This window comes from Doryrhamphus excisus, chromosome 14 (assembly GCF_030265055.1).
Source record: "Doryrhamphus excisus isolate RoL2022-K1 chromosome 14, RoL_Dexc_1.0, whole genome shotgun sequence".
Classification (NCBI taxonomy): Eukaryota; Metazoa; Chordata; class Actinopteri; order Syngnathiformes; family Syngnathidae; genus Doryrhamphus; species Doryrhamphus excisus.
The window spans coordinates 11,465,868-11,490,564 of record NC_080479.1 but is presented as its reverse complement, the minus strand read 5'-3'; the positions used below and the strand labels follow the sequence as shown (position 1 = coordinate 11,490,564).

At 41.0% G+C, this 24,697-nt stretch overlaps 1 protein-coding gene across 1 annotated transcript in view; it reads right to left on the bottom strand.

Moving 5' to 3' along the window:
* Positions 1-22,884, bottom strand: part of csmd2 (CUB and Sushi multiple domains 2) — a 148,775-nt gene extending 125,891 nt beyond the window's left edge. The window contains exons 1-2 of the mRNA XM_058046312.1: positions 22,186-22,884; positions 7,469-7,685 (exon numbers count right to left, since the gene is read on the bottom strand). Of these exons, the coding sequence (XP_057902295.1) occupies positions 7,469-7,685; positions 22,186-22,348 (380 nt within the window). The 5' untranslated portion in view covers positions 22,349-22,884. The remainder of the gene's footprint in view (positions 1-7,468; positions 7,686-22,185) is intronic.
* Positions 22,885-24,697: the final 1,813 nt, after the last annotated feature.

Sequence of the window (24,697 nt, the reverse complement as noted above, 5' to 3'; positions counted from 1 at the left end):
TTGTGTAGTTATGATGATAGCCAACGTTGGTAGATACCATTAGCTGACAACAAACCTTATGTGGGTGCGTGTTACCCATGCAGTAACTAAGGCAGACGGCACGTTTTAAAAATGATACCACTATACAGTGGAACCTTGGTTAGCATCAGTAGTTCATTCAAGAAGGTCTGGCCCTTAACACAGCTTCAAAATTACCTAAAATGGTGCCCAAAAAAAGGTGCGAAAAAAAAGTGGAAAAACTACTGACTTCAAGAAATAACTCATCATGTCTGTTGATGTCATTGTCACGCTATCTTTGTCAACAAATGTGCTGTTACAGAAAATAAACACTAACCTTAGGAGTACATTGAGTGCTTTCATTCATAATTTATAGGCATTTTGAAGTGTTTTAGGCCTGTAAAACTACAAAAACATTTTTGAGACATAAGTGGCATAAGTGTGTTTATTAACCAGGACGTATGCTAACCAAGGTACCAGTGCCAGTCCAGTTTCCAAATCCCATGTACATTCTCTACATAGTTACAGTGCATTGATGTACATTCAAAAGTCAACCAAAACCTAGAAGTTCCGAGAACAATAGGATAAGTACATATATATTAATTGAACAGCATGCAGTAAGTCTTTATAAATCAGTGAAAAAAAAAAAATCAATGAACACACAGGCTAAATCTGTCAAAGTGAAATTAGGCAAAAAGAATAGCATTACATCGTGTCCGTCCTTGTGCAGACATGTCAATTACTCACCGGCAAACAAATCAAGGCTGCCAAATGAATCGAGATGGCATTCACATGTCTACGGTAGTACCTTTTGTTCCACACAAATCACCTTGCAATAATCCTCAGGCGAAAAACAATTAAGGGGAAGAAATAAAATTGATTGAAAGTCCTATGACTCATATCTCCAGGTAAGTGACAAAGCTGGTGATCGCCCAGTGATATGCATCTGTTTATTCACTATTGCCTGAGTGGATGGAGCGACGATGATACATGATAATTGACTAAATGAACAACAGGAGAAAAAGGAGACAGAGAAGACAATTAAAAGTAAAGAGAGTCAACAGGAAAGAAGCGTCAACATCTGTTCTGCATTTTACAGTGGTAAGTCTTCAATATCAGAACAATACATTTACTGTATAGTCAGAATGAAACAATAAACCTGGCGGCTGTCACTGATAGATATAGAGGCTTAGCCAAGCAAAGCCAATGCAGAAAACCAAATGGAATGCAATTGATTTATCAGCGAAGATTAGGTGTTTTTATAATGTTGATCATAAGAATGGTGTAAAAACACAGGGAATTATTGACATGCATTTGTATATAGTGAAAAAAAAATCCCAATTTGTCTGGAACATTTATAGAAGGGGTTGTCTTACAGTGCTGAGTACTTCAATGTATGATCAATGATAAAACCGTGACACGTTCCCTTTGTGGAGGAGTACTTAGGGGTAATGACAACGTAGATGGCCACATACCATGTGATTAAATCACACACGTGCAAACCTCTTGGCTGTCCGCGCAAAACCTTTTGAGGACTCCAACTCAGCATGACGCTTTGAATCTATAGTCTCAATTCCGCCATTCAGATCCCTCTCACTGTGACGTTCGGTTTCACTTCACAGAGGGACGCCACTAATAGACTCCAAACAAGGTTGGACATAAGATCGGATTATCTGGCAGGGATAACAGGGACACAGTGACCGACGGAGTGCCCGAGCATTGCTATTTACTTTCGGAACGGAATTCTTCTTTGGTTCCAGCAGCAGAGCTGATCAAACAGTACAGAGAAGGAGCCAGCAAAGGAAATGGGAGGAGAGGATGAGGAGGGAGCATTGTGTGTGTGTGTGTGTGTGTGTGTGTGTGTGTGTGTGTCATTGAAGAAAGTGGTGTTGATCTAGAATTAGCTCGAGGCTCTCACAAACACAGATTGTCTCATATGCCATTCACTGTGCGTCTGCATGCTGTTGACAGTCACTTTGGAGCGCTAAACGCCTCTGTCGCTTCACAATGCATCTTTTGTGCCTTATTTAAAGATATGCAGACTGGAATAAGCTGTTCTATTTTAGTCCTCAACCACTCTGCGTGCCCCTGTCTTTTTTTTATGGAACTCTTTGCATTGTTTGTCGCACAAGCCCAGCTACAACACAATACGGAGTATTAATCTCACTAAATAGGCAAGAGTGCAACTGGTCACATGCCACAAGTGCCTCATTACATGCCAGGAATATTCTTTGCACACAGCGCGACTACTGGGTATATTGGCACAGACATTATATATGCGCTTGAACTATTATCACATTTCACAAGGTGTTTGGATCACTAATTAGAAGGATATGCTTGACGTCTCCGAGGGCTGAACAAGAGCAGAGAGAGGCAAAGGGTGAACTCAAAGGAGGAAAAAAAAAAGTGAGACTGCCGCAGTGCTATAAAACAGGCTGAAAAATATCAGGGGAAGAAATGCGTCACAATAGACCAAGGCTCAGTTTATGGTTTTTATTGAGGTACATACTGTTAGACAAAGGACAATTCCCATTATACTGTACTGTATATATACGTATATGTAAGTGTGGATAATTTCATACTATAAAATCTCTCTTCAGTTAACCATAGAGTTTTCTATACATTTCCTTTTTTTTTTTTTTTAAGTACGCAAGATGGCATTGTTGGTAGTACTCTGCTAGTCATTTTAAACTCAAGCACGATTCACTGGTGGTACAGTTTGTTTTTTTTCCTAACTCCTCATAAAAATAAACTACTAAACATACAGTTGAACGGCGGTTTTCATACGCCCGGGTTTTTTGAAGGAATATACGAAAAAGTCTAGATATGAGTTCAGATTTATGTTGTTGTTTGTGTAAATTTAATTTACAGAATGGTTGTTTGTTTATATGTGCCCTGTGATTGGCAACCAGTCCAGGGTGTATCCCGCCTCTCGCCCGAAGACTGCTGGGATAGGCTCCAGCATCCGCGACCCTAGTGAGGATAAGCAGTATAGAAAATGGACCTATGGAGTCTTTAAGCCTTGAAGCACTCGAGGCAAAATACATTGTAGTTCTTGACGGCAACCTGCAGAGGCGCTATTGATTCATCACGATAGTGAAAAGAAACATGATATCCATTATGACAACTCCATCAACTCGCATGAATACTCCGCTTAATACACCTAATGCTCATGTTTCCCATTCCACTTTGTCTGGATCATATATATGTATATACACTCAAATGAGCACCATGCATGTCTGCATTACATTTGAAATACACCTTGTTGTGCGTTACTAGCATCGTGTTCTTTTTGTGCAAGGATTTCTTGACAAACTAGTTACCCACCTGTGGACTTTTGTACTATTGTACTCTAACCTAACAAGCTATTTGAGATGAAAAATGGCAAACGTAAGAAAATGAAAAAATGTGTACAGGTGACATTACAAGACTATCCCCCATTATGTCAAGCTAAAATAAAACTGACCACTAAAGTTGCTGATAATGACAGATCCTTGAAAGGTTTATTCCTTAATCTTCACTGCAAAACGTTTCCCTCCGCAGCTGAAGTGCATCCCGTTACGATGCTTGATCTGCCCGGGGATGGCGAGGACGTCAATAGCAATAGGCTCATGCAGGATGTGGCGTGTAAATTCACAGCCATCTAGTTGATTATTTCTCTAATCCGAGACTGGTATTTCTGCCTCACAGGTGAGACGGTGGCCATAAATCTCAGCATCATTTCACTTTTCTCCCCTGTCTGGTGCAAGATGATGAAAAACAAACGATCACTCTTCACCCCCGCCCCAGCGTTTTTACCGGTCTGTCGTTAAAGCTGGCGTTGATAAGTGGTAGTCTCTCCATTAACAGCTCAAGCTCAGTGGAACCATAAATCCAATAGTCTATCTGTGCGTGTTTAAGTGTGTGAGTGGTCATATCAGCTGGTATTCGTGAGTATGTCTTGGCGTGGGGGGAAATACAGTATGTGGGGAAATTATACAGACATATAGTGCATGTTTGCAGGGGGTGTGGGGGGGGTGAATGTTGCTGATTAACACATATGCAGCAATCTGAAAATGTACCCCGTGGCAGGACAGGCACGTGTAGAACAAAAGAAACATGCAAATGCACGTGCCGGGTACATGTGCATCACCGTGTTTACATACTGAGGTCATTTACCAAAGTGTGTGTTGTGAGAGATTGATAGCAGAGACCTTCGTCAAGGTAGAATTATTGCCAAGGCAAGTCTTCCAGCAGGCAGCGAGCGGACTACGTCACCACACTTCGTCACCCTGACCCATCAATATGGGTTCTTTAGAAGCTTGCATCGTTGCTGTTTTAGTTTCCATATTCAATTATATGCAGCGGGCCAATAAAAAAAACAGCCAAATGCCGCAAAAATGGATCTAGCTGCCACCCCTTGGACACCCCTGCCTTTAAAGAGACAGGAGACACATTAAGGTCACCATTTTCATTGAGTCAGCTTCCTGTTGGGTCATTACAACAACCATCTTAATTAAAAGGGATTGCTGAAGTGATAATGCGGTAGAATGGAGGGACAAGCTGCTCTCAAAAGCGTGTCTGCTTTCCACATGTTGTGTACCGTTTTCTAGTAAGCCTCGGAATCAGCTGGCTGGAATGTTCCCAGAACAGCATTGGAGCACACAGCTATGACAAACATACAATGCACACATACTGACACTGAAGGCTGACTGGAGTGTCACTTTTCCACTAGTGTTCTTTATTTAGGTCCAATCCAGTCTGCGGGCTAAAAATCTATGCTTTACTGATGCTTCCTCTTTGCTACTCCCACACCGCCACCTCCCTTGTGCCAAACACCTCCATTCAGTCCCTCCATCACTGAAAGGAAGGAATGTGCTTAGGTGCCTCATTGAACCTTTAAACACATTGTATATCTACTACAACCACAAACAGACAGACACATCATTAGGTACACCTTACCACCGTCTCCAAAATAGTTTTACAGGGTAAGGCTGTCAAAAATACTACGTTAATATATCATTAATTACTAGGGATGTCCGATAATATTGGCTACCGATCAGCATCACTATCTATAGTTTATGTAGCATTACTACAATAGATATAGCACTGCTTATTTTCTCATTTCTGTATTCCAACCTCGCCCTCTGCTTCCATGCTGTCAGTTTGATGAAGCGCCACCACAGCAGACAGACTCGCGTATGTGTTTCCTGAGGTGGGACTGTGACTCATAAAGCAACTGCTGCAGGAAGAAACCCACACCAGGGAGCATGGCAGAGTGCAAACATGCATATCTTCCTTCCTTAAGTAGATGACAAGCAGACACTTCATCTCTTCACTTGTAAACCGACTCGTGTTGGAGCGGGGGAGAGGTCATGTAAACACTTATTGGGACAAGACTCATACCTTATGGGTCTTTTAGGCCAAATGTGAGTCACCGACTCTCTGACATCATGGCTGACATCAGGGTCTCAGGAGTCAAAGTGGGGCTGGGTGTGAAGTCGCCAGCAGGACAAGACCTCCGCTGTTGTTGTCAAAGTGGCTGATAAAAGGTGTCGTGGACATCCTATGTTTAGAGACCGCTACAGTTGAACTGAGATGGCCTTTGCCACACCAATAGGACCTCCTTTTCTCCTCCTTTGAATGAGTGACATTAGTAATAATGGACTGTACTGTATATATTTGGAGTGCTTGGAAATGGTAGGGTGTGAATACAAACAAAGCACTCAACCTTTGCTATTTGTTTACACCACATCAAGAGTGGAGTGGAAAATGTGCATCATTTCCTTGGAAACTATACATTTAGTGGCTGAAATAGTACTCTAACTAGAGATGATTATTGTACGCTATCTTTGTGCAGTTGGTTCATAACTGAAGCTACAGTGGCTGTCAAAGAGGAATATTTCTGTTGTGGGTGCTTTTTAGTAAGCATTTTAATGACGAAAAAAAAATGTAGTGATCGACACTGATCACGCTGTGTCAGTAATGTTACGCTGTAACTGTAGCCACAGCAGGAAGTACAGGAAGTTAAAAAAAACAACTCTCCCAATGCACGTGTGAGTATGTTACATCTTATTTTCACTTATGTTTACTACATTGGGTAATACAAGTCTAAAGGGGAACACAGGGGTGTTATTTCATGCCTAGAAGGCTCCAATAGTAATTAAAACAATATTTAAGGTTAAAATTGGGTTTTCTATGCTCCAAATACAAAAAATAAGGAATCCTACTTCACAGAAATTCACTCATACTAAGTTATAATTGTCAAATCAATATTTGTTGAAAAAAATATTTTTAACCACAGACTATCCAAACGTCATAATTTGAGGTGGTCTTAGAATTTACAAGAACTGTATGTATGTATGTATGTGCATACACACAAAACATCAGGGTAGACCGGTAAGGTAAGACATTGGGGAGTTGCACCCCAACATCGCCCACATGGATTGTAAAAGAAGCAGTTGAAAAATACATCAATCAATACATCAATATCCTTCTCTTTCCCAGAAGGGTTCAACCAAAGGGTGTAGTGATTTAAAAGTAGAACAACTCCAAAGCAATGGTTTTGTATCAATAAAAGCCTTGTTGGGAACACCCTTGGTGTAATGCAGCCCAAATCACAACATCCCTCCAGACCAGCAATCACAGCTCAACATAAGCACACAACGGAAAGCAGAAGAAGCCAACTAACTCATGGATTTCTGGCTCAATGACCCCCAAAAGGAAACCATCCAGTGTCTGCGGACCAAAATCGATGCGTTGAGGGCCTCCATCTGAAGCCTGAGCCTGTGGAGCATTTTCTCCCCACTGGAGTATCACTCAAGATGTCTCAACAGGAGAGAGAGGCTGAGAACAACAGCACAGCACCGATCCATAATGTTTTTTGGTTTTTTTTTTTTTCCTCTTGGCTTTCTCTGGATCTTGCAGAGCGAGCCAGCGAAGGCACCAATTGGCAAAGCCAGAGAAGGGGGGGGGGGGGGGGGGGGGGGGTGTAGAGGGAGGCACTGACAGAAAAAGGCCCACTGCGAACCAAAACATTGCCTATAGCAGAACTCTGATGATCAATGTTTCCTCTCAGGTTCTCTTAGAAGGCTTGTATAACAAGTGACGTCCATCATTTATCAAAAAAGGGTGAGAGGAATTAAGAGCAAACAAAATAGCTTTCTACTAATGAGAAGAGGATATTGACTCCAATTAGAGATAACAGGTACTGTATATGTGATGGACTGCCAGGTGTGCAGGCAATAATATTCCAAACAGCATACAGGAACAAGACACTGACGCTAATACAAGTAAAATACAGATAATGATGCATAGGGCTTGAAAGATCTTCAATGTGTTTGTGTGCATTTAGGTTCAAATCTTTTAAAAAGAGAGTGATTGATTGTGTTAGTTAAAAGTGTTACATCATTCAGTCAACACCGTCTCAGCATCAAAACAGGAGGGCAGATCTCACTGGTTCAACTTCAAATCACTGAAACGCCACATCTACCTTGTCCGTAGGTTCCCCGGACTGGATGGCCCGTCATAAACGGACAAGATGTCAAAGTCCTCCTCCAGGGCAAAGCCTTGAAACACCAGCTGTATCCGGTTATGCTCAGCTGCTACAATCACCCACGTGCAGTTGGCATAGTTGGGATAACCGTATGGGTAGCCGGGGCTTTCTATCGTCCCATTGGGACTGTGTAGTGTGTAGCTGCAGTTCTGACCTGCGGGAGACAAAAAGGACAAGGTTCATTCATTTAATGAAGAAATGCATGACGTCTATGAAATCAAGAATGCAGCAACATTGTACGCCCCCCCCCCTTCCCCTTCAGAAACAAACCTGTAACATGCCCATTAACTGAAGGCAACATTTGTGATAGATTCCCACCTAGATGCATAACGTGAGCATCCAAAAAGACGAGATGAGACAGTAAACAGAAAAGATGCCACATTATTTTTAGCATAAAACGATAGCCATGCCTAAAATGTTCTAATCTTATTTCCTTCAGGTCTGCAAATGAATTTGCATGGGGATGACGATCATTCTGTCATCATGTTGGCAAAGCTTCATATCATATCGTTTCCTTTTCAGCCAAATCTTGTCTTTTTTATACAGGAAGCCAACAGCAATGTGTCAAGTCCAAATATGATTCTATTTTGCAGGCAGAACATGTTAAAGAGCAGCGTCGAGTAGAAAGCTGCAAACTTAGATATTCTCACTGCAGGACTAAATTAGAATGTCATGCAAGAATACATGCTATTAATAAAAATGACTGCACTCCCTTTGTTTGCTTGAACCACAGACCTAAATCATAATGCAGTCTGCATAAAAATGTAATTAGGACAGAATAATTGGAGGGCATCTGTTATCGGTAGCGCTCACATTATTCAAATAGAACAAACAATGCGGCACAAAACGTGGATGTGATGTTTGTTTTGTTCCTTGTAAAGGTCCACTTAAACCCACACTGCTATTCATTATACATCAATGCATGTTTGAAAAAACATTCAAAACACCCCTGGCTCAATGGTACTTTTTGGCCATTTTATGTTATAATAGTATGTGTTACAATATTACATTGTTTTCTGTCATGTGCTGCTATTATAAAATTCACAGGTGCAATCAATAATGTTTAAAAATAGGGAAGCAGATATAATAAAAGGTATGCGTCAGAGAGATGCATTTACAGACGCATACGTCATACTAAACGGAGTAAACGGAGAACCAAGGATGAACCTTGTATTGGAGCTCATTCATGTGGCCCTTTGGATGTTTTTTCAGATGCAATGTCCTACGCATATTGGTTTCTGTAGATGGCAAGAGGCAGTAAAGACTTTTTGGATGGGCTTCAACAGCTGGAGGAGTACAACAGCACCATGCAGTCACTGTTTATTAAATTCCCAGTGGCCGCATTGGAAAAAAGAACAAGCAGAAACCACTCAGCCATCCTCTTTTCTGCGGTGCACACGTGCACGACCTCTTCCAAAAGATGCCTAATCGGCATGAAATGCAATTCAGGTGTGTAAATCTCCATTGCAGCGCAGCATTCTGCTATTTCTTCAGGGGGCTGTTTATTAATTTAAATTGTGATTAACAATGACTCATTTAGGTGTGGTTATTGCTGTACAGCTGTGAAGAGTGATGAGATAAACATACAACTCTTCTCATTTTACTGGCTTTCATTTCAGCAGGAAAGGGGGAAAAAAAGCAACACAATCAATCACCATGTGGTTTTTCATTAAAGCTTTAAAGTAGGCCCAGCAAGTCAGTAGCTAGCCTTCCCATTAGCATCAGGTCAATACTAATATCCAGGTAGAAGCTCCACATCCACCTCTACCTTATTTCATACACCCAATTGGGTCAATAATCTCCCTTCATTACCGGGCCTCCATCAGACAAACGGCAATCAATTGCTCATACAAGCAGCGTGATGGAGGATCTAATGGGGTCAGACGAGGCTGTCAGCCTCTTGTAAACACTCAATAGGATTTTTGGGTGTGAATGACAAAAGATGACCTGTCAGCTGACACAGCAGGAGGAATAATGAATATCCTATTTTGCTGAAATTCCACACAGAAGAATGTAAGAAAACGCAATAATGAGTAAAATGAAGCAAGACTTATAATACCTAATAAAAGTAGAAGTGTGTGTGTATCAGTGCCAAGTGGCTGACTTTGGAATGAATAGTGACACACACAATATGGGCTTAAAGAGTAAGAAAGTGCTTTTAAAGTAGCTGCTCGCTCACTTGACTGCAGCCAGTAAGTTTATTTCTGCTGAAGGATAGCCAAAATTTAGTTTAACGATGACAGGGGATGCGTATAAAAAGTAGAAACATGTAGTTTTTGTTAAAACATTAAGATAATGTGATTGGGCTAATTATTGGAACACCTTTTTACAATGCTATTCAGACTTGCAGAGGTGCCTCAAGGGTATCTACTCAATTGCTCTGGCGGGCACATTTTCTGAACATTAGGGACCCTACTTTTTTTGTGGAATTCTGCGCATCACCCACAATCCTTAGGTGGTACATGAACTCAAGCCTTTGTCTTTCTGTGCATTATAAAGGTATAAAAAAAAAAGAGATAAAGAGACAGCACATCGTAGGACACACCTATTCCATCGACAAAGCTTGCTATTAAAACACCTCCAAAAACCAACAACGTTTTATGGCTGTATGTACACGCTGTGACCATGTAGTAACAGGTACATTCATGATAATATGTAATAGTTACAGTAAGTCGCCACTCGATATTCGACCAAGCTGCCCACAAACATGGCATACACTGAATGTTAGGTGTATTCAGTTATTGGGTCATTTCTATTATTTTTATAATTTTGCCCACTGTAAACCAACCAGTTAAGAATCGTTGCTCTATATGACCAGACCAGCACCCCAATGCTTTTTAAAGGACCTCCTACAAGATGCCAGAGTGAAAATTATTCCATTAAATCGGACATGGAAAACATTTCTGAAAAAAAGACAGGAAATACAAAGCATTATTTTCTTAACATCCCTCAACAGCGCCTTACAGTTTATCTTGCTAATAAAAAATAAAATAATAATAATAATCATTCCACAAATAAAGAAAGTCTAGCCAGGGTATGAATCACGTTATCATGTAGATTAACCTCTCTACTAACCTCTCTTCTTCATTCTTTAATCTAAATGCTGACTGTAAACCAAGTTATTGTAACGCTTCTCTCCCCGTCTTTGAAAGCCTGCATACTTTGATTAACAGATCCAGCACTTAGGGCAGGGATGAAAAATTGAAACCTCGCCCAAGGTGCATTATGAAATTAGCTACTGGGGGGCTGGTGACCTACACTCAAGCCCCCTAGTGTACATTTAAAGGGAAACGCCTCCCCAGCAGTTGTTCCCACGTGCTGCAAAGTACAGTGGAAAGTCACATTTTCTTACAAAATACGCAGCTTTAGCACCTATGATACCCAGGGAGTAATTTGTTTGTTTTGGGGCCTTAACATTGCGGATGTTCAACAGATAGCCGTGTTCATTGTTCACCGAGTAGGTCTCAGCGCCACTGGCGATTCCACACCTGGCACTAAAATATCTCTTGTGCTGCCAAACGGGTGCATGGGGAGAGGTGTGACCTTCCCGGAGCAGCACTCCAGGCTTTAGCTTCATGTTTATTATGTGTAGTGTTTGCTTTGCAGCGTGTGCTTTGACACTTTGATGAATTCACGGCACGCCGTACTGTAGTATGTCAGGACGCAGACTTTTAAAGAGGATAAAATGAAAGGGGATGGTTATAGCAATGACAAGTTATTAATTGAAGTAACATCATATGATGTCTGAAAAGGAATAGGAAGAAGTAAAGCTGATTTAATCCGAAATGTCTCCGCAATTTTGTTAACTTCCTGTGTCAAAATATGTGAGGTCATAGGTCACTGATGTTGCACTTGAACTGTCTTGGCTCACCACAATGTTTATTCTTTCATTCTGGTTGAGGTGCTATTCACACTAGACGCATCAAGGCAAAGAAAAAAGAAAAAAACTTCCCTGAACGACATTGAATTGTCCAGGATGTCTTTAAAGGTTTCCCCTTGACTGGAGCTAATGTGCAACCCCACAAAAACAACCCATAATCCCCCCATTGAACTTAATAGGCGCAATGCACTGAGGCAGGTAACACCCTCATGGCCAAACCGAGACCCACGCCAAGCACAGTGCATGATTTGTCACTTCACGGACGACCTTCCATTCAACACTTGGCATGATGCTAGCAACGAAGCTTCCAGTGCACAACTTTTGTGATGAAGCCAAATGAGGCCGCAAACAATGATCTACAGTTGCTATGCAACTTCCACTTTTCAACAAATACAACTGGTTTTGGGTATACTGAAAATGGGGAGACATTTACGAAGCGAGCTTGTTATACTAAATGTTTCTAAAAGCATAAGAATAGGTCATATTTTATACAATTTAAGAGAGAAATTAAACTTTTAGAGTAGTCTGTGTACAGCCACTCATCATGCTGCTCCGTCTCATAAGGGAGGGGATCATGCTCTGCTTGAGAATAACGAAGAAATTCCTTTTTCCCCCTCAATTAACCGCACCTCGTCAGTGCTGGCAGCAGTCATGCAGCCCCAGACATCACTAACATTATATTGCGTGACTGTAAGACACAGTTATCTTCACTTGTGTTGATTTTGACAGAATAGTAAACCTATACTGTTATAGCTGTACACTAATTATGCTGAAGTATATGCAATTTCCATGTCTATAGTATTGTCTCTTGAGAAGCGTGTAAATGTGCATGTGTCAACATCCCCTCCTATACCCCACGCATCCTTTCAACATCACTATCCGTCTCCTGACACGTCAGCACGTGCTTGCCTTGACCGCATCATATCTGAATTAACCTCTCAATGGCCACCATTAAAATGGAAACGGACGTACTGACAGATCCCGGTCGACCTCCCCCATACATTAGGCTAATGTGCCAATGGCTGCCATTACAGACGAGTCAAATGTAATGGAAGATGTAAATGCTAGGCTTGCACCGCTCTTAACCCCTCCACCAGAGACCACCCCGAGTTGTTTCCACTAGCCTGGGTGGTAAATATTAGCAGAAAATTGCATCATCGTAGCAATACGTATGTGGCAGGGAACATACAGGAATACCACGGTACGTATCTCAAATCACAGGGTACGGAAAAATGCAACTCTGAACCGCCGATATCACTTCCTGTCTGCCCTGCCATTCAGCTCCCCCAGCACCGGAACACATTATACAGCAGCACACACCATTTATTTAGTCTTATTTGGTCTCCTGTATTAGTGATATGAGTATAAAGGTAACAATAGGGGTGCTATGTTGTATTAGAAGGCTCTAATAATGTTAAAACCTGTATTTAGAAGGTTGTATTAAGGTTTCCAATGCTCTAACTATTAAGTTATTCCATTTGGAAATAAGGAATTCTACTTTACGGAAATTCACTTATGACAGTGAGCGCTGGAACCAATCAAGCGTAGCAACATATTCATGCAAAGAATTTGGTGCTAGAAATAGAAAATGTGCACATTGATTGCTCACATAAAAGCATGCGCACATTCCTCCCTGTTGTCAGGCCTGGTTAAAAAAAAATAACGCAACAATGAAGCATGTGTTCTCTCTAACGGAGAAGATGAGCAGGAGGTGGGAGGATGCAGCCTGGCAGTTCCTTCCAGCTGGGTCATATTTAACGCAGCAGCACCAGCCGAGAGAACCTGCAACCACCCAAACGAGAAGCCCATGCCTCAGTTTACAGAAGCATAGAGAAAGAGAATCAATAGATGTATTATTTCCCCTCGTTATGCCACTCGAGCAGCACCACCGTGTTTATGCTGCGTTTATTTGAAGAACCCCACTATGCACCAACCCACGCACAAGGCTTCAACCTGATAAAAAGGAAAAATAGCCCATTCAGAGTCAAAGGCATGTTACGCTCGATGATGCGCCCTCCCCCTCCACGGTGCTGTTAATGGGGGACGTGTAATTAGAAATCCTATAAAAAACATAGAGGCTTGATGTACAGTAGAAGATACTGTATGTTAACAAAGTCAAGTGCACTTCAGAAAGTCCTATCAGCAGCCCCTTTCACAGGAAGATGCATGCTGTTGCCATGGCAACCTAAACAAGAAAAAAAACCTGTAGAGACAAAACCCTTTCTTCAATTATTTATCATGGCAGTCCGCCTTAACACTTAATCTTGCAAACGTTACCACAAAATGCACATCCCAGCCTCTCTCTCTTTTCTCCTTGTTAGCAACACAAGTCCATTATCAGCTTGATTTCTCTTCTCTCCCAAGGAAATGAAATACTATCATAATAATCATTTACAAACTACCATCAAGGATATGAGGGCCCTCAAAAGAAATTGTTGACATTGGACTATGTCACTGCTTCTCAAAGACAAGAGAGGAAGTGGGAATTTCATCACAATCGTAATATTTATTCAGGTCTGTTAGTATCTTCATTCATGCTTGAACAGTGCTGCCAGCAACACATACAGTGGTTTGTACAATATATTTTTTTGTATGACTCAAAAACTTCAAGTCATGACTTTTCGGACTTGACTTCATAAGTCTTGTAAAGACTTCACTTGAACTTGCACGTAGTTACTTGACACAAATACTGACTTTCTCCCACCACTGCTACCGTCTCAAGCATATTTCAGTTGGGGTGCGGGGGCTTACAACATTCTGGGTCGTGGGGGGCATGACAGAAAATAATTGAAAACCCCCGGCTATACACGTCGGACCATACATGTCATCAAATAGAAGATCTTTGGCTGCTCAATTGCGAGTCTTTCAGTGCAGGGTAATTGTGTGGAAGTCTATGGAGGAACTGACCTTACAGCTCAATTGATTTGTTAGTGCAGTAAACAGTTTCCTATCACAGTTTATGGTCACAGTCATTACTATGAAGTCTTCGCTCGGCATTTTTTTTGGGAATTATGGCCCCCATTCAGGGTGCGATCATTCCAATATAAAGCAGAAGGGTTTAGGAGTGGCTCCCTTGTCATCACCAAGCTATCACTATTGTGGATTGAAGCAGAATGGATTTCTTAATCGGGTCTCATGGTTCATTAAAGATGATTGATATATCACAGCATATCAGAGTAATTCCTAGATACAGTGGAACTTCTACTATCCTGTTTATGCACTTATTATATACCGTATACAGTCGATCACAATAACTTTTTAGTCAAAAACTTTGCATATTGAAGCAAATTTTAGTTATTTTTACCTAAATTAAGCATTTTAAAGCACAAAAACTACATATATAAAGGCATTCAGGGACACATTCAAAGATGCTGTGAATGGCTTAATCGTAGATTTTAGCTTTCTCATAATGAGCACAATATGGTATAATAAACATCTCTAATAAAAACACAGGCTATTTTTGTCGCATTACAGGCCAAGCTAAAATGTCACATTTATTTCTTAAATAGCTAATTTACTTAATTAGAATGTCTACTATATTGGATAATACATGTGTAGAAGTGACTATAGGGGTGTTATTTCATGTCTACATGTCTCTAATAAAGATAAGAATGTATACAGAAGGTTGTAGACAGGTTTGTAACATATTTTGTAATGAATAATGTTTCTGTTTGCGTGTTCACATAGTATAGAGAAATAATAAGATTTTCCAAAATCAATCCCTTAAGAAACAAAAACGCTCCAAAAGAATAATGTTCGAGTTGGAGATTGTGACTTGCTTCACATTTCCAGATATTGTCCTTCTATTATTGTATTAACATTGACTCTACATTGAGCTGAGCAAAGAGCAGCCTTTGTGAAAGTGCCCATCCTCTGCCCTTCACACAAATCCAAGTAAATGTGCGGAGGTGTTGAATGTACAACGTGATCACCCTTTTATGAGCAATGCATACGTAAGCACCCGGCGAGGGTAAGCAGGGACATTGGGATCTCCTCTAACTGCTGTATATTAAACCCAAGAGGGACCTGTGCTCCAAAAGGTCGGGTTATGAATGTCCCAGTAGGACTATTCCATCTATCACTAAGAGACCGCTGGGAAGCACATGATCAATCAGCCTCACCTCAACTTAGCGTGGAACACTTTAACCTTTCGATTCAGATCCAAAGTGCCCCCAAAGAAGAATAGTGTGTGTGTGTCTGAGAGTGTGTATGTGTCAGGGGTAGATTACAATCGTAATGAATCAGTTGCATGTGACCACGCACGTATGGCTTTGCAATTTTTTTATTTATTTATTTTTTTACATTGTGTTACCTGAGGCTACCTAACCCAAACCTGTGATTAAATAGAAAACAATATATAATATTGTATATAATTATATAATTATATACAATATATATATAATTAATGCAATATGATATTAATTAATGCAATATTATATTAATGCTTAATTAATTGCAAAATTAATTGATAACTTCATCAAAAATGCTAAGCTACATGCTAAGGTTGGAGCTTATCTTTCATTTAGATGCATGGAAACACATCGATCTGCCCAACGACAGTACACCACATACACATGAGAAAGATGGTATTTAAAAAAAAAAAAAACAAAAACGATTCAACGACCCACTCAAAAAAAAACATATGATTTAATTTTTTTAAGAAATAGTGACCTTTAAACTAATTTTGGGAAGAGAATGTGCAGAAAAAACAGGAAAAATAAATACCTTTTTTAGGCATTTTATTCAAATGAGCAAAGCATGTGAACATATCAGGGCTGTAAAATAATTATTTTCTTAGTTGATTAATCTGAAGCATGTTATTTCAATTAATCAAGTAATTAGTTAGGCCCTAGACGGACCAAATTAGTATGACACATATAGTTAGTGGTTTGGTCTGCGATTATATATATTAGTATTGTTTGTCAATTTGTTGATTTGATATTCCATTTCGCTCAGTTAAGAATGTGCATCAGCCATTGCACCCACAAAAATACCTCAGACAGATTGCCTATAGGTTCAATATAACGAGATGCGGCACAGGAAAGTAACAAGACAAAGACAAGGACAGGTAACTTGCCCTGGATCTAATCTCCTGGATCATTACAATCTGATAAAAGCAGCCAAAGTCAAAGAAGCCAAAGGAAGCCTTCGTCTGAGCTTTACATTTGTACAAGACAGCCAGGGCATCTACATCAGTCCCTCTCGTTGGGAGGATTTAGAGTAAATTCCCCTGTCTGACAGGGGGGAAAAAGGTGGAAAAAAAGATTCTAAATCTAGACGTCTGTTACCGCTCTAGCTTCCATATGTGGTGATGTAAGCTGCAGATTGATTTATTTTTACCTTAAGCTACTGTGTTCATTTTCTGACGTGTGACAGCAGTTGCTGAACGGTCACACAGGCTGACATCAGGGAGCCGCTCACAGCAAACAAACATCTCTAGTGGGAGATTGGACGCTAAAAAAGGTGAACGCATTAACATTCCAGAAGAATGCACACGGTGGAGAATACAGGGGTGATTGCGCTGCAGTGTGTAAAAACAAAAAAAGGACAAAACTTCAGCGCACCTTGGTGGACTTTATTTCCGCCAACATCAAAGGTGTGTATTCTGCTTGTTGCTTTGGAGGTGTGCAACTCTGCAAAACACACAGGGCGCTAAGGGAAGGAGAAGAGTATCCACCGGAGGTTACCGTGAAGCCACCCGGTGTCATACTTTGGCCATAATAGTCGGCATTTACCGGTTATATTTTGGGAACTTCCCGTTTATAACCTTTCCAATTGGATGGACAGCACTTTCAACTAGTTAAGAGTAGTTTAACCCTGTGTGTATTCATGGGGTAAGCTCATCTATGAGTAGAACTTGTTTTTGTTTATGATGTCACATGTAACTTAAAAATTGACCGTCTGAGTAACTGTTCTCTCAAAAACAAGTAAAGAGATGATTTTTCTCAGGTTTGGTGGTCATATACAGGCTCTAGGGAGACATATTACTTGTTGGAACACTTTAAAAAGTCAATTTTGCATCGAGTTTATATATAGTTAACTTCTGCTTAAATATGTATGGCAGTTAATAGCATTACTAATTAATTGCTTGCACAGCTTGATGAAACAAATTCACCTGGTTGGTCATCTGGTTGGGAGATGACCACTCCACGAGACATGTGTACCACTTTGTTTTATGACTTCTGTCAGAGAGGTGGTGCAATGGATGTAAACATGTTTCCATACTTGATTAAAACAAAATGGAACATATTCCATTCCTTACAACATGTATGAATAAGTTCAAAGTCGGTCAAAGTTCAAGATAGGCGTGTGAAAAATGTAGACATGTTTCAGTGAATAATGCATGAATCCTAATGAGAAAACAAAGACCTGGGTATCCATGGGAGGATTATGTGACTCTACAAAGTGCCACTCTTATTCATGCTCACTGTGAGTGATGTATGTAAAATAATGCAGCACTTAAAACCGCATTGCAAGTAAAAGCTTTTATTCCATTTGTTTCCCATCACTGAACTTTACAATCAAAGCCTTCAGACAGAATAAGTGCCAGTGTTGGAGTGTTCTCTGCATAATATTTAATAAAAAAATAAAATGTTTTACTGCAAATACCATCAAAGTCAAATACCATTGTTTAGTGTTTAATAGGGGAAATGGCTGAGGGAGCAATTGTATGTGATGTTCCTTCATCTTCGTGAGTTTAATCAGTCGATTGCAAAGCGGCATCAGACTTTGGGAGGTCCAAAGTTTGTGTGTTTTGTGTGAGTAAAAGTCAATGAGCCCGTGCATACTAGCAAATGGTTGCATGAATGCATTTATGAATATTTCGGGGAGAGTCTGCGAGCGTGCATGAATTAGTAAGTGAGTGAGAGTGTGTGAGTCACCGTCGTGGCTGAGATTAGTGTGACAAAGCGCGGCGACAGAGCTCAGGCCATCTGGAGATGGATGACGAGGAGGGTGGGGAGGAGGGAGACGAGAGAAAGAGGGGGTGACACATCAGCAGGTGGGATTAGGAATAACAAAAAGATACAACTCCAAGACACACTCAGGGGCTCTTTGGCACTAATGACCTGCTTGTCAACACTTATAGCACTTGAGAGTGAGGTGAGGTGGCAGCTCTCAAACACACACGTGTGCAGACACGTACCCACAAGCACACACTGTCCAAATAGGAGTCTACTTAATGTCTGATAAGAAAACGAGCTCTCCAAAGTGACCATTTACTATACAGCGGAAAATCACCCAACACTCCAAAAGGTATATAAACCAAAGCCTCTGATTATCTTTCTTCTTAATAGTCACTTCCTCCCTTCCAACACCTCCTCATGCCCATGCTTGGTATTCCAGACACTCCCCAGTTTGGAATAAAATATCTAACATTATTCCGTCTCCCTTTCCCCTCATTTACTGTTCACCGGTGAATGTGGAGAGCAGATGGGAGATAGGAGGCAACAGAGCATGTGGTGGGATTGGAGATTTGAAGCAGAAGGACAGGTGGGAGAGAGGTGAGATGAAGCACTGTAGAATGCAACGGACATATGGGAATGTTTGTCACGATGTTCAGGCCAATATGTCTTCCAGGAGGTCAGCAGAACATGATTTGAGGGGCATCAGAATTGAGGAGATATTGTATACAAAGTAACACTGACATATTACTTGTTCCTGCAGTTGAATAAATTGGGAAATCCAATGTTGTTGACCAGGAAAAGTCAATATTCAGCGTAGTTTTTTGTTAGACATTTTTAGTTTGCACGGTGTACACCCCATGTGGGATATTTCCAATGTGTTATTAATGAACTTCTGTGGTGATGACAAGGCAGTCCATTATATACAACAGAACTACAGTGTACACAACTATTACTACTACATAACACATTAGTGGCTACCTGTACCCAAAGTTTATTTACAGTTACACTAATTGAAATTAATAATTATGCCATCATCATGAAATTGAACATAATCCATGTAGTACTCAATTTGTTGATGTGAACACATACAGCAGGTTTGCATTTAAAGTCAATACACATTGTGACAATTTTCCATTTACATTTTTGGAAATGTTTAAAATCAGAAAAGAACCCGAGGGACGTATTAACCAGAGTTAAAAAAAAAACAACACACTATTATACAGTTGCACCATCAAATTGTCATACAGAGAAGTTAACTAATCACTATAGAATAAAACTAAAATCAAGTAAAAATCAGTCACCCTTTCAAAACACCAGATAAAAGCTGAGGCATTTACAGGGCTTTACCATCACTGCTACACTTGCTACACACCGTGGTGGCATCATAACAAAAAGAAGAAAAAAGCCCAAACAAGCTCAAAGGCATGCTTCAAAGATGATTCTAGTACTAAATGCTGATATCACCTTTTTGATTAAGTTAATGACCTAAGTATTCAGTGGCATACTAATGAATGAATGAAAGTAAATTTAACTCCAACTAATGTATAGTAAAATTATTTAATTCAGTCTCCATGACCGTTATATGCCTTCAGTCGCCTTCTGCTTGCACGTTCCCTTCATTTAAATGACTTGCATTTGCCTAATTTAGTATGAAATTAGACGCAGGAATCTGATCAGATCTTGTCAGATAGGCTTCTAAAGTGTGACTGTGTCTAATTGGGGGTGCACAGCCATGAAAAACATTGGCCAAATCTCCAATTTTTCAAGAGTGCATTGCTTGGGGTTCAGCGAGACTGTTGGCTACTGGAGCTGTCCGTGATACTCAAAGTGAGACGCTGACCAAGGTACTGAATGTCTCTATAGCCACAAACAGGACAATTGTACAATACAATGAGATTGACTTTAAACTAGATAAAGACTGGGCCAGATAAATATTCAGTCCAAAGTCACGTTTCAATGAAGTCATGTCCACAAACATCACAAGCTGTCGCAAACCTGAGCTGTGGAGGGGCCATACGTGCTAAGAAATATAAACCACAAGCTGAAAGGATAACATTTTGGCACTCTTGAGCTGCCCATCAGATGGTTGGGGGTACTTGCTACTTCAGCAGGTATAAAGGAAGTCAACACATCAGAAACAGGAGGAGGTCTGACTATCAAAAAAATAGCAATGTAACCACCAATCAGCGAGCTCACACACAGCAGGCCAACAACACATACACAGGGGAACTACTACTACTAAGTCGACCTAAGCAAGCTAAACTGCCTCGGACCATCTTGTCACCACAAAATATGGATATATAAATATAATTTGCCCATGGGACGTGAAATTACACTAAACATTGATGCCAATCAGGAGGCCACAACATGGGCCCCAATTTAAAGACCCATGCTTTAGATGATGTGGGTCTAATGCGGTTGCCTGAGAGCTTGGATGTAATGGAAAATAATGCATCTATACTCCATGATTGTGCAAATACAAGCTGATGCTATGACGTGCAAAGGGCTGCATAAAACACTCTCGTTTTTAAAGCATTACTGCAGGTTGCGTCACGATGTCTAAAAAATAAAGAGGGCAAGGAAGATGCAGTGTGTGTAAATTAACAGGTTTTTATGACGCTGCTCTCCAGCCACACATCATTCCCTCTAGCCCCCCAGCCCCCTCTCACGTTTTTTTCCCCCTTCTGCAGGCTTGATTACCGCTTATTGAGCAAAGGGTCCTCCGGGAAGGTTGGGTTTGATCGCCTGACGCATCTCTATGTCTGCGCCTCATGGGAGCCATCATAAGAGCACACAGGGAGGATTGTCAGTAATGGTTGACAAATGAATACCTTTTATGCATTTGGGGCAGCAGGAGGTTTGGTGTTTTGTTGTGTTTTGTTAATTCAGCCCAGGTTGGGATAGAACCCATCTTGGTTCCCACAGTGTGGGGCTCTGGTGCCACTCAATGGGGGGATGGGGCAACTGCTGGTGGCTCCTGTGCAGGGACAAGTCAGTGTGTGGCATTCACTGACCTCAAAGCTTTAAAGCCCAAGCAGATATATGCTCCCGGGTACAAATGAGTGAGAAATCCATGTGGGATTCCGGGATGCTTGATGACACAAGTTATGGCCGTCAGGTGGGTGGACATGTATCTCAATAATGGAGTATTGCTGAAGCTCAAAGCACATTCCCACTCACTTGTGCAAAGAAGTTTGAGTGGGCGAGAGCCATGCAGCGCTGCTGTCAAAAGCACACTATGGTTCCGTCGCTTTATCTAAATATAAATGTCCAGTGCTGTGATCGAGAGCCAAACAAACTGCTACAAAGGAAGTATTAATGATGATCTGTTGAACGTCTGCCTGCAAGAATGCATTAGGAATTCATGAAAGGGAGAGAGTGAAAAAGTGGGGAATCTTCTGACGTCTTGATGGCGAAGGATGATTCAAAAGGGAGACACCCCCCTTCTCTCATCACACACACACACACACACACATATACATATGGACACCCAACAACCTCAACAACCTCATTGCATTCTTGACAATTGGAAATAATCACCCACTCCATTTATATTGGGGGAAAACCCCTCAAATTACAGTTACCACAATGACACACTACCCCCCTCTTTAATAAAAAAAAACACCCATTTAAAGATGCCAGCTCTGCAGCTCCACTTTTCACAAATCATCGTGTTGCATTCTCTAGATTAATGACTTCAGGTGCAGCATGGCAAGGCTCATCCTTATGCGTCTTTATGAATGTGTGTGTGTGTGTGTGTGTGTGTGGTGCTCATTTGCATTCAGGCAGTGGCAGTGGGAGGGTGAGATGAAGCCTGCTGCATTTTACATGACTTCAGCTCTTCTACAGCTGAAGAGGGGACGACTCACCCTTTGCCGAGGCGCTCAGCAGCCCCATATAAAGCAGAAGCATCACCCAGCTCCACTGTCCCCCTCTCATGACAGCAAAAATCCCAATGTTGGTCCCATTCTGGGTACGTGAGCATTCCGGTCTCCTCTCAGGTGCCCCGTCCTGACTCCAAGCGCTGTCCATGATAAAGCTTCTCTACAGTGTTACTTCTCAGATGCTCAAAAAGGGGTTATTCACTCGGGAAAAATCCCAATGCATGGAGGAGGCTCGGATCGCGTAGCTGGACTGAACCATGTCATTCAGGCATGAGGGATATATTTCACACCTGGGGGATACGAGAGAGAAGGGGGCTGGTTTCCTCCACACGCGTAAAAATCACGACAATCCCTCGTCTGCTCCACGCATGCAGGCACGTCAAAACCAGAACATGCCTCCCGCGAGTTGTCGCGCACCACCTAAACACGTCTCCAGACAGTCACCATTAGCAGGCATGATAATCCACCTTCAACTATGCAACATCAACGGAGGATCCAGATCCGAGCGAGGGAAGAAAAAAAAACATGAAAGTTCTCGACCCAGCGTCCGTGTGCGGCGGAAACGACGCGACCTTGTTGCGTTGAAGAGCAATCTGCAGTTTGTAGTTATTCCCAGGTTGCAGGGTGATCAGTCTGACAGCGTCGTCTCGGCTCACGCAAGATCAGACTGCAGACCTTCTCCTTCCCTCCCTTTCCTTCCTTCCTCTCGCTCTCTCTCTCTCTCTCTCTCTCTCTCGCGTCTCTTCACACTACTACACCTCCTCCTCCTCCTCTCAGTACCAATCAATGTGGGCTCCCCATTCTGATATAAATATATGTGAATTCCACTATTATCACTTGAATTTGCAATTGCATGAGTGATAGGCAGCTGCAAAAAAAAAGTGTATGCATGCATCACAGCATAGCATAGCATAGCAATCTAAAGACATACTACAATGTTGATAGGCTCCCAAAATGGCCCGCATTAGCTTAGTACACAACTTTTTTTGATCACCAATATGATATATGTTTTAAGGCTGTAAGTCTCCTCAAAATACATGTGATACACTTTTTTCAGACATATATTAACATTTCCCCCCACATTTAACACTCAAAGTTCAAATTTTGTTTGCATTTTAATGATCTATCTACTAGACTGGACACAATAAGTTATTAAGTGGCTCACCATATTCACTGCTGATTAGTTAGACTGGTTAGTCCTGGCTCCATTCAGCTGTAGCGTTTTCATACCCTTGTTGAAACATATGCCCGCCTCGTCCAACTCCTTGACCTGTTTAGCTACAGTACTTTTTATTCTTCTATTGTTTATTGGTGGTTAGTAAGCAGCTTATGCAGTAGGGTAGTTTGCTAGCGATGACACAAGGAGATTGACAATGATCTACAGCCAATCTGGTTCTCCCTTAGCCAATAAGTACCGTTGTTGCGCTATACTTGGCCGGTCACTGTCTGCTTTGGATTCCTAATATGCTCATAAACACACAGATGGGTGGGGCTACACACGTTTTCAAGGTGAGTGTACAACACCCTGCCCTGGCATCAGTAGTATATACAATAACAAGCCACATTCTATAGAGCACTGATAGATCACTCAAATAGACCACAAGGACCCAGAACACAATGTATGTCCATATGCTGTTGAAAAATATACACAAAATTGTTTAAAAATAATGAAATCAGGATGACAAATCCACGAAAGGTGAACCGTGATGTATCAATGGAACACTGTAGTACAAATACACCCTCAAATGGCTATAAGCAGTATTCCAGGATTCCAATAAAAACTAAATCACAAACGTACTGTATACAATAGTCGCCCGCAGTTTATATTAAGCATTCAATAGAAAACGTGTTTAGAATGTTTCGAAATATGGTTTTAAATATTATTAGAGCCCTGTAGACATGAAATAAGATGCATATAGTCACCTTTAGACTATTATTCATCACATTGCCCAACTCTTGATGTCAATCCAGCATAATGTGTTTGTTTTGGGGGGTTTTTCTTCACTACAACTGTTGCTAACAGCAGTATAATGACAATAAATGTATGTTTCATTAAATGCTTTTCTCTCCACGTTTATAGAAGTTTGAATGTTGTGAAATGCCATTGCATAGCCATAGCTGAAATGTCAAAGAACAAAATTAATTCAGGGCAAAAACACTGGTTGATACAGATCCCCAGATATCAAACATACCAAGGGGCTGTGAGTAGTATTGTGATTAATTAAGCAGAAAAATAAGATTGACACTCAATAGTAAGTGTGAATGATTAGCTCTCCAAAGAATTGCAAATTGTTTTAATTGTTGGAATAAATTCATTGTAAATGTTAAGAAATGGAAACTAGTCTAAATGGAAACTAAAAAAATTGCCACTAAAATGCTAGTTGTTACATTACACCATATGATAGCAATGCACATATGACCTAGGAGGAAACATGGGCAGTAAAAGTAACCCCATTTGATGTTCATATCTTCCATAATCCATACTATAATAAATTCC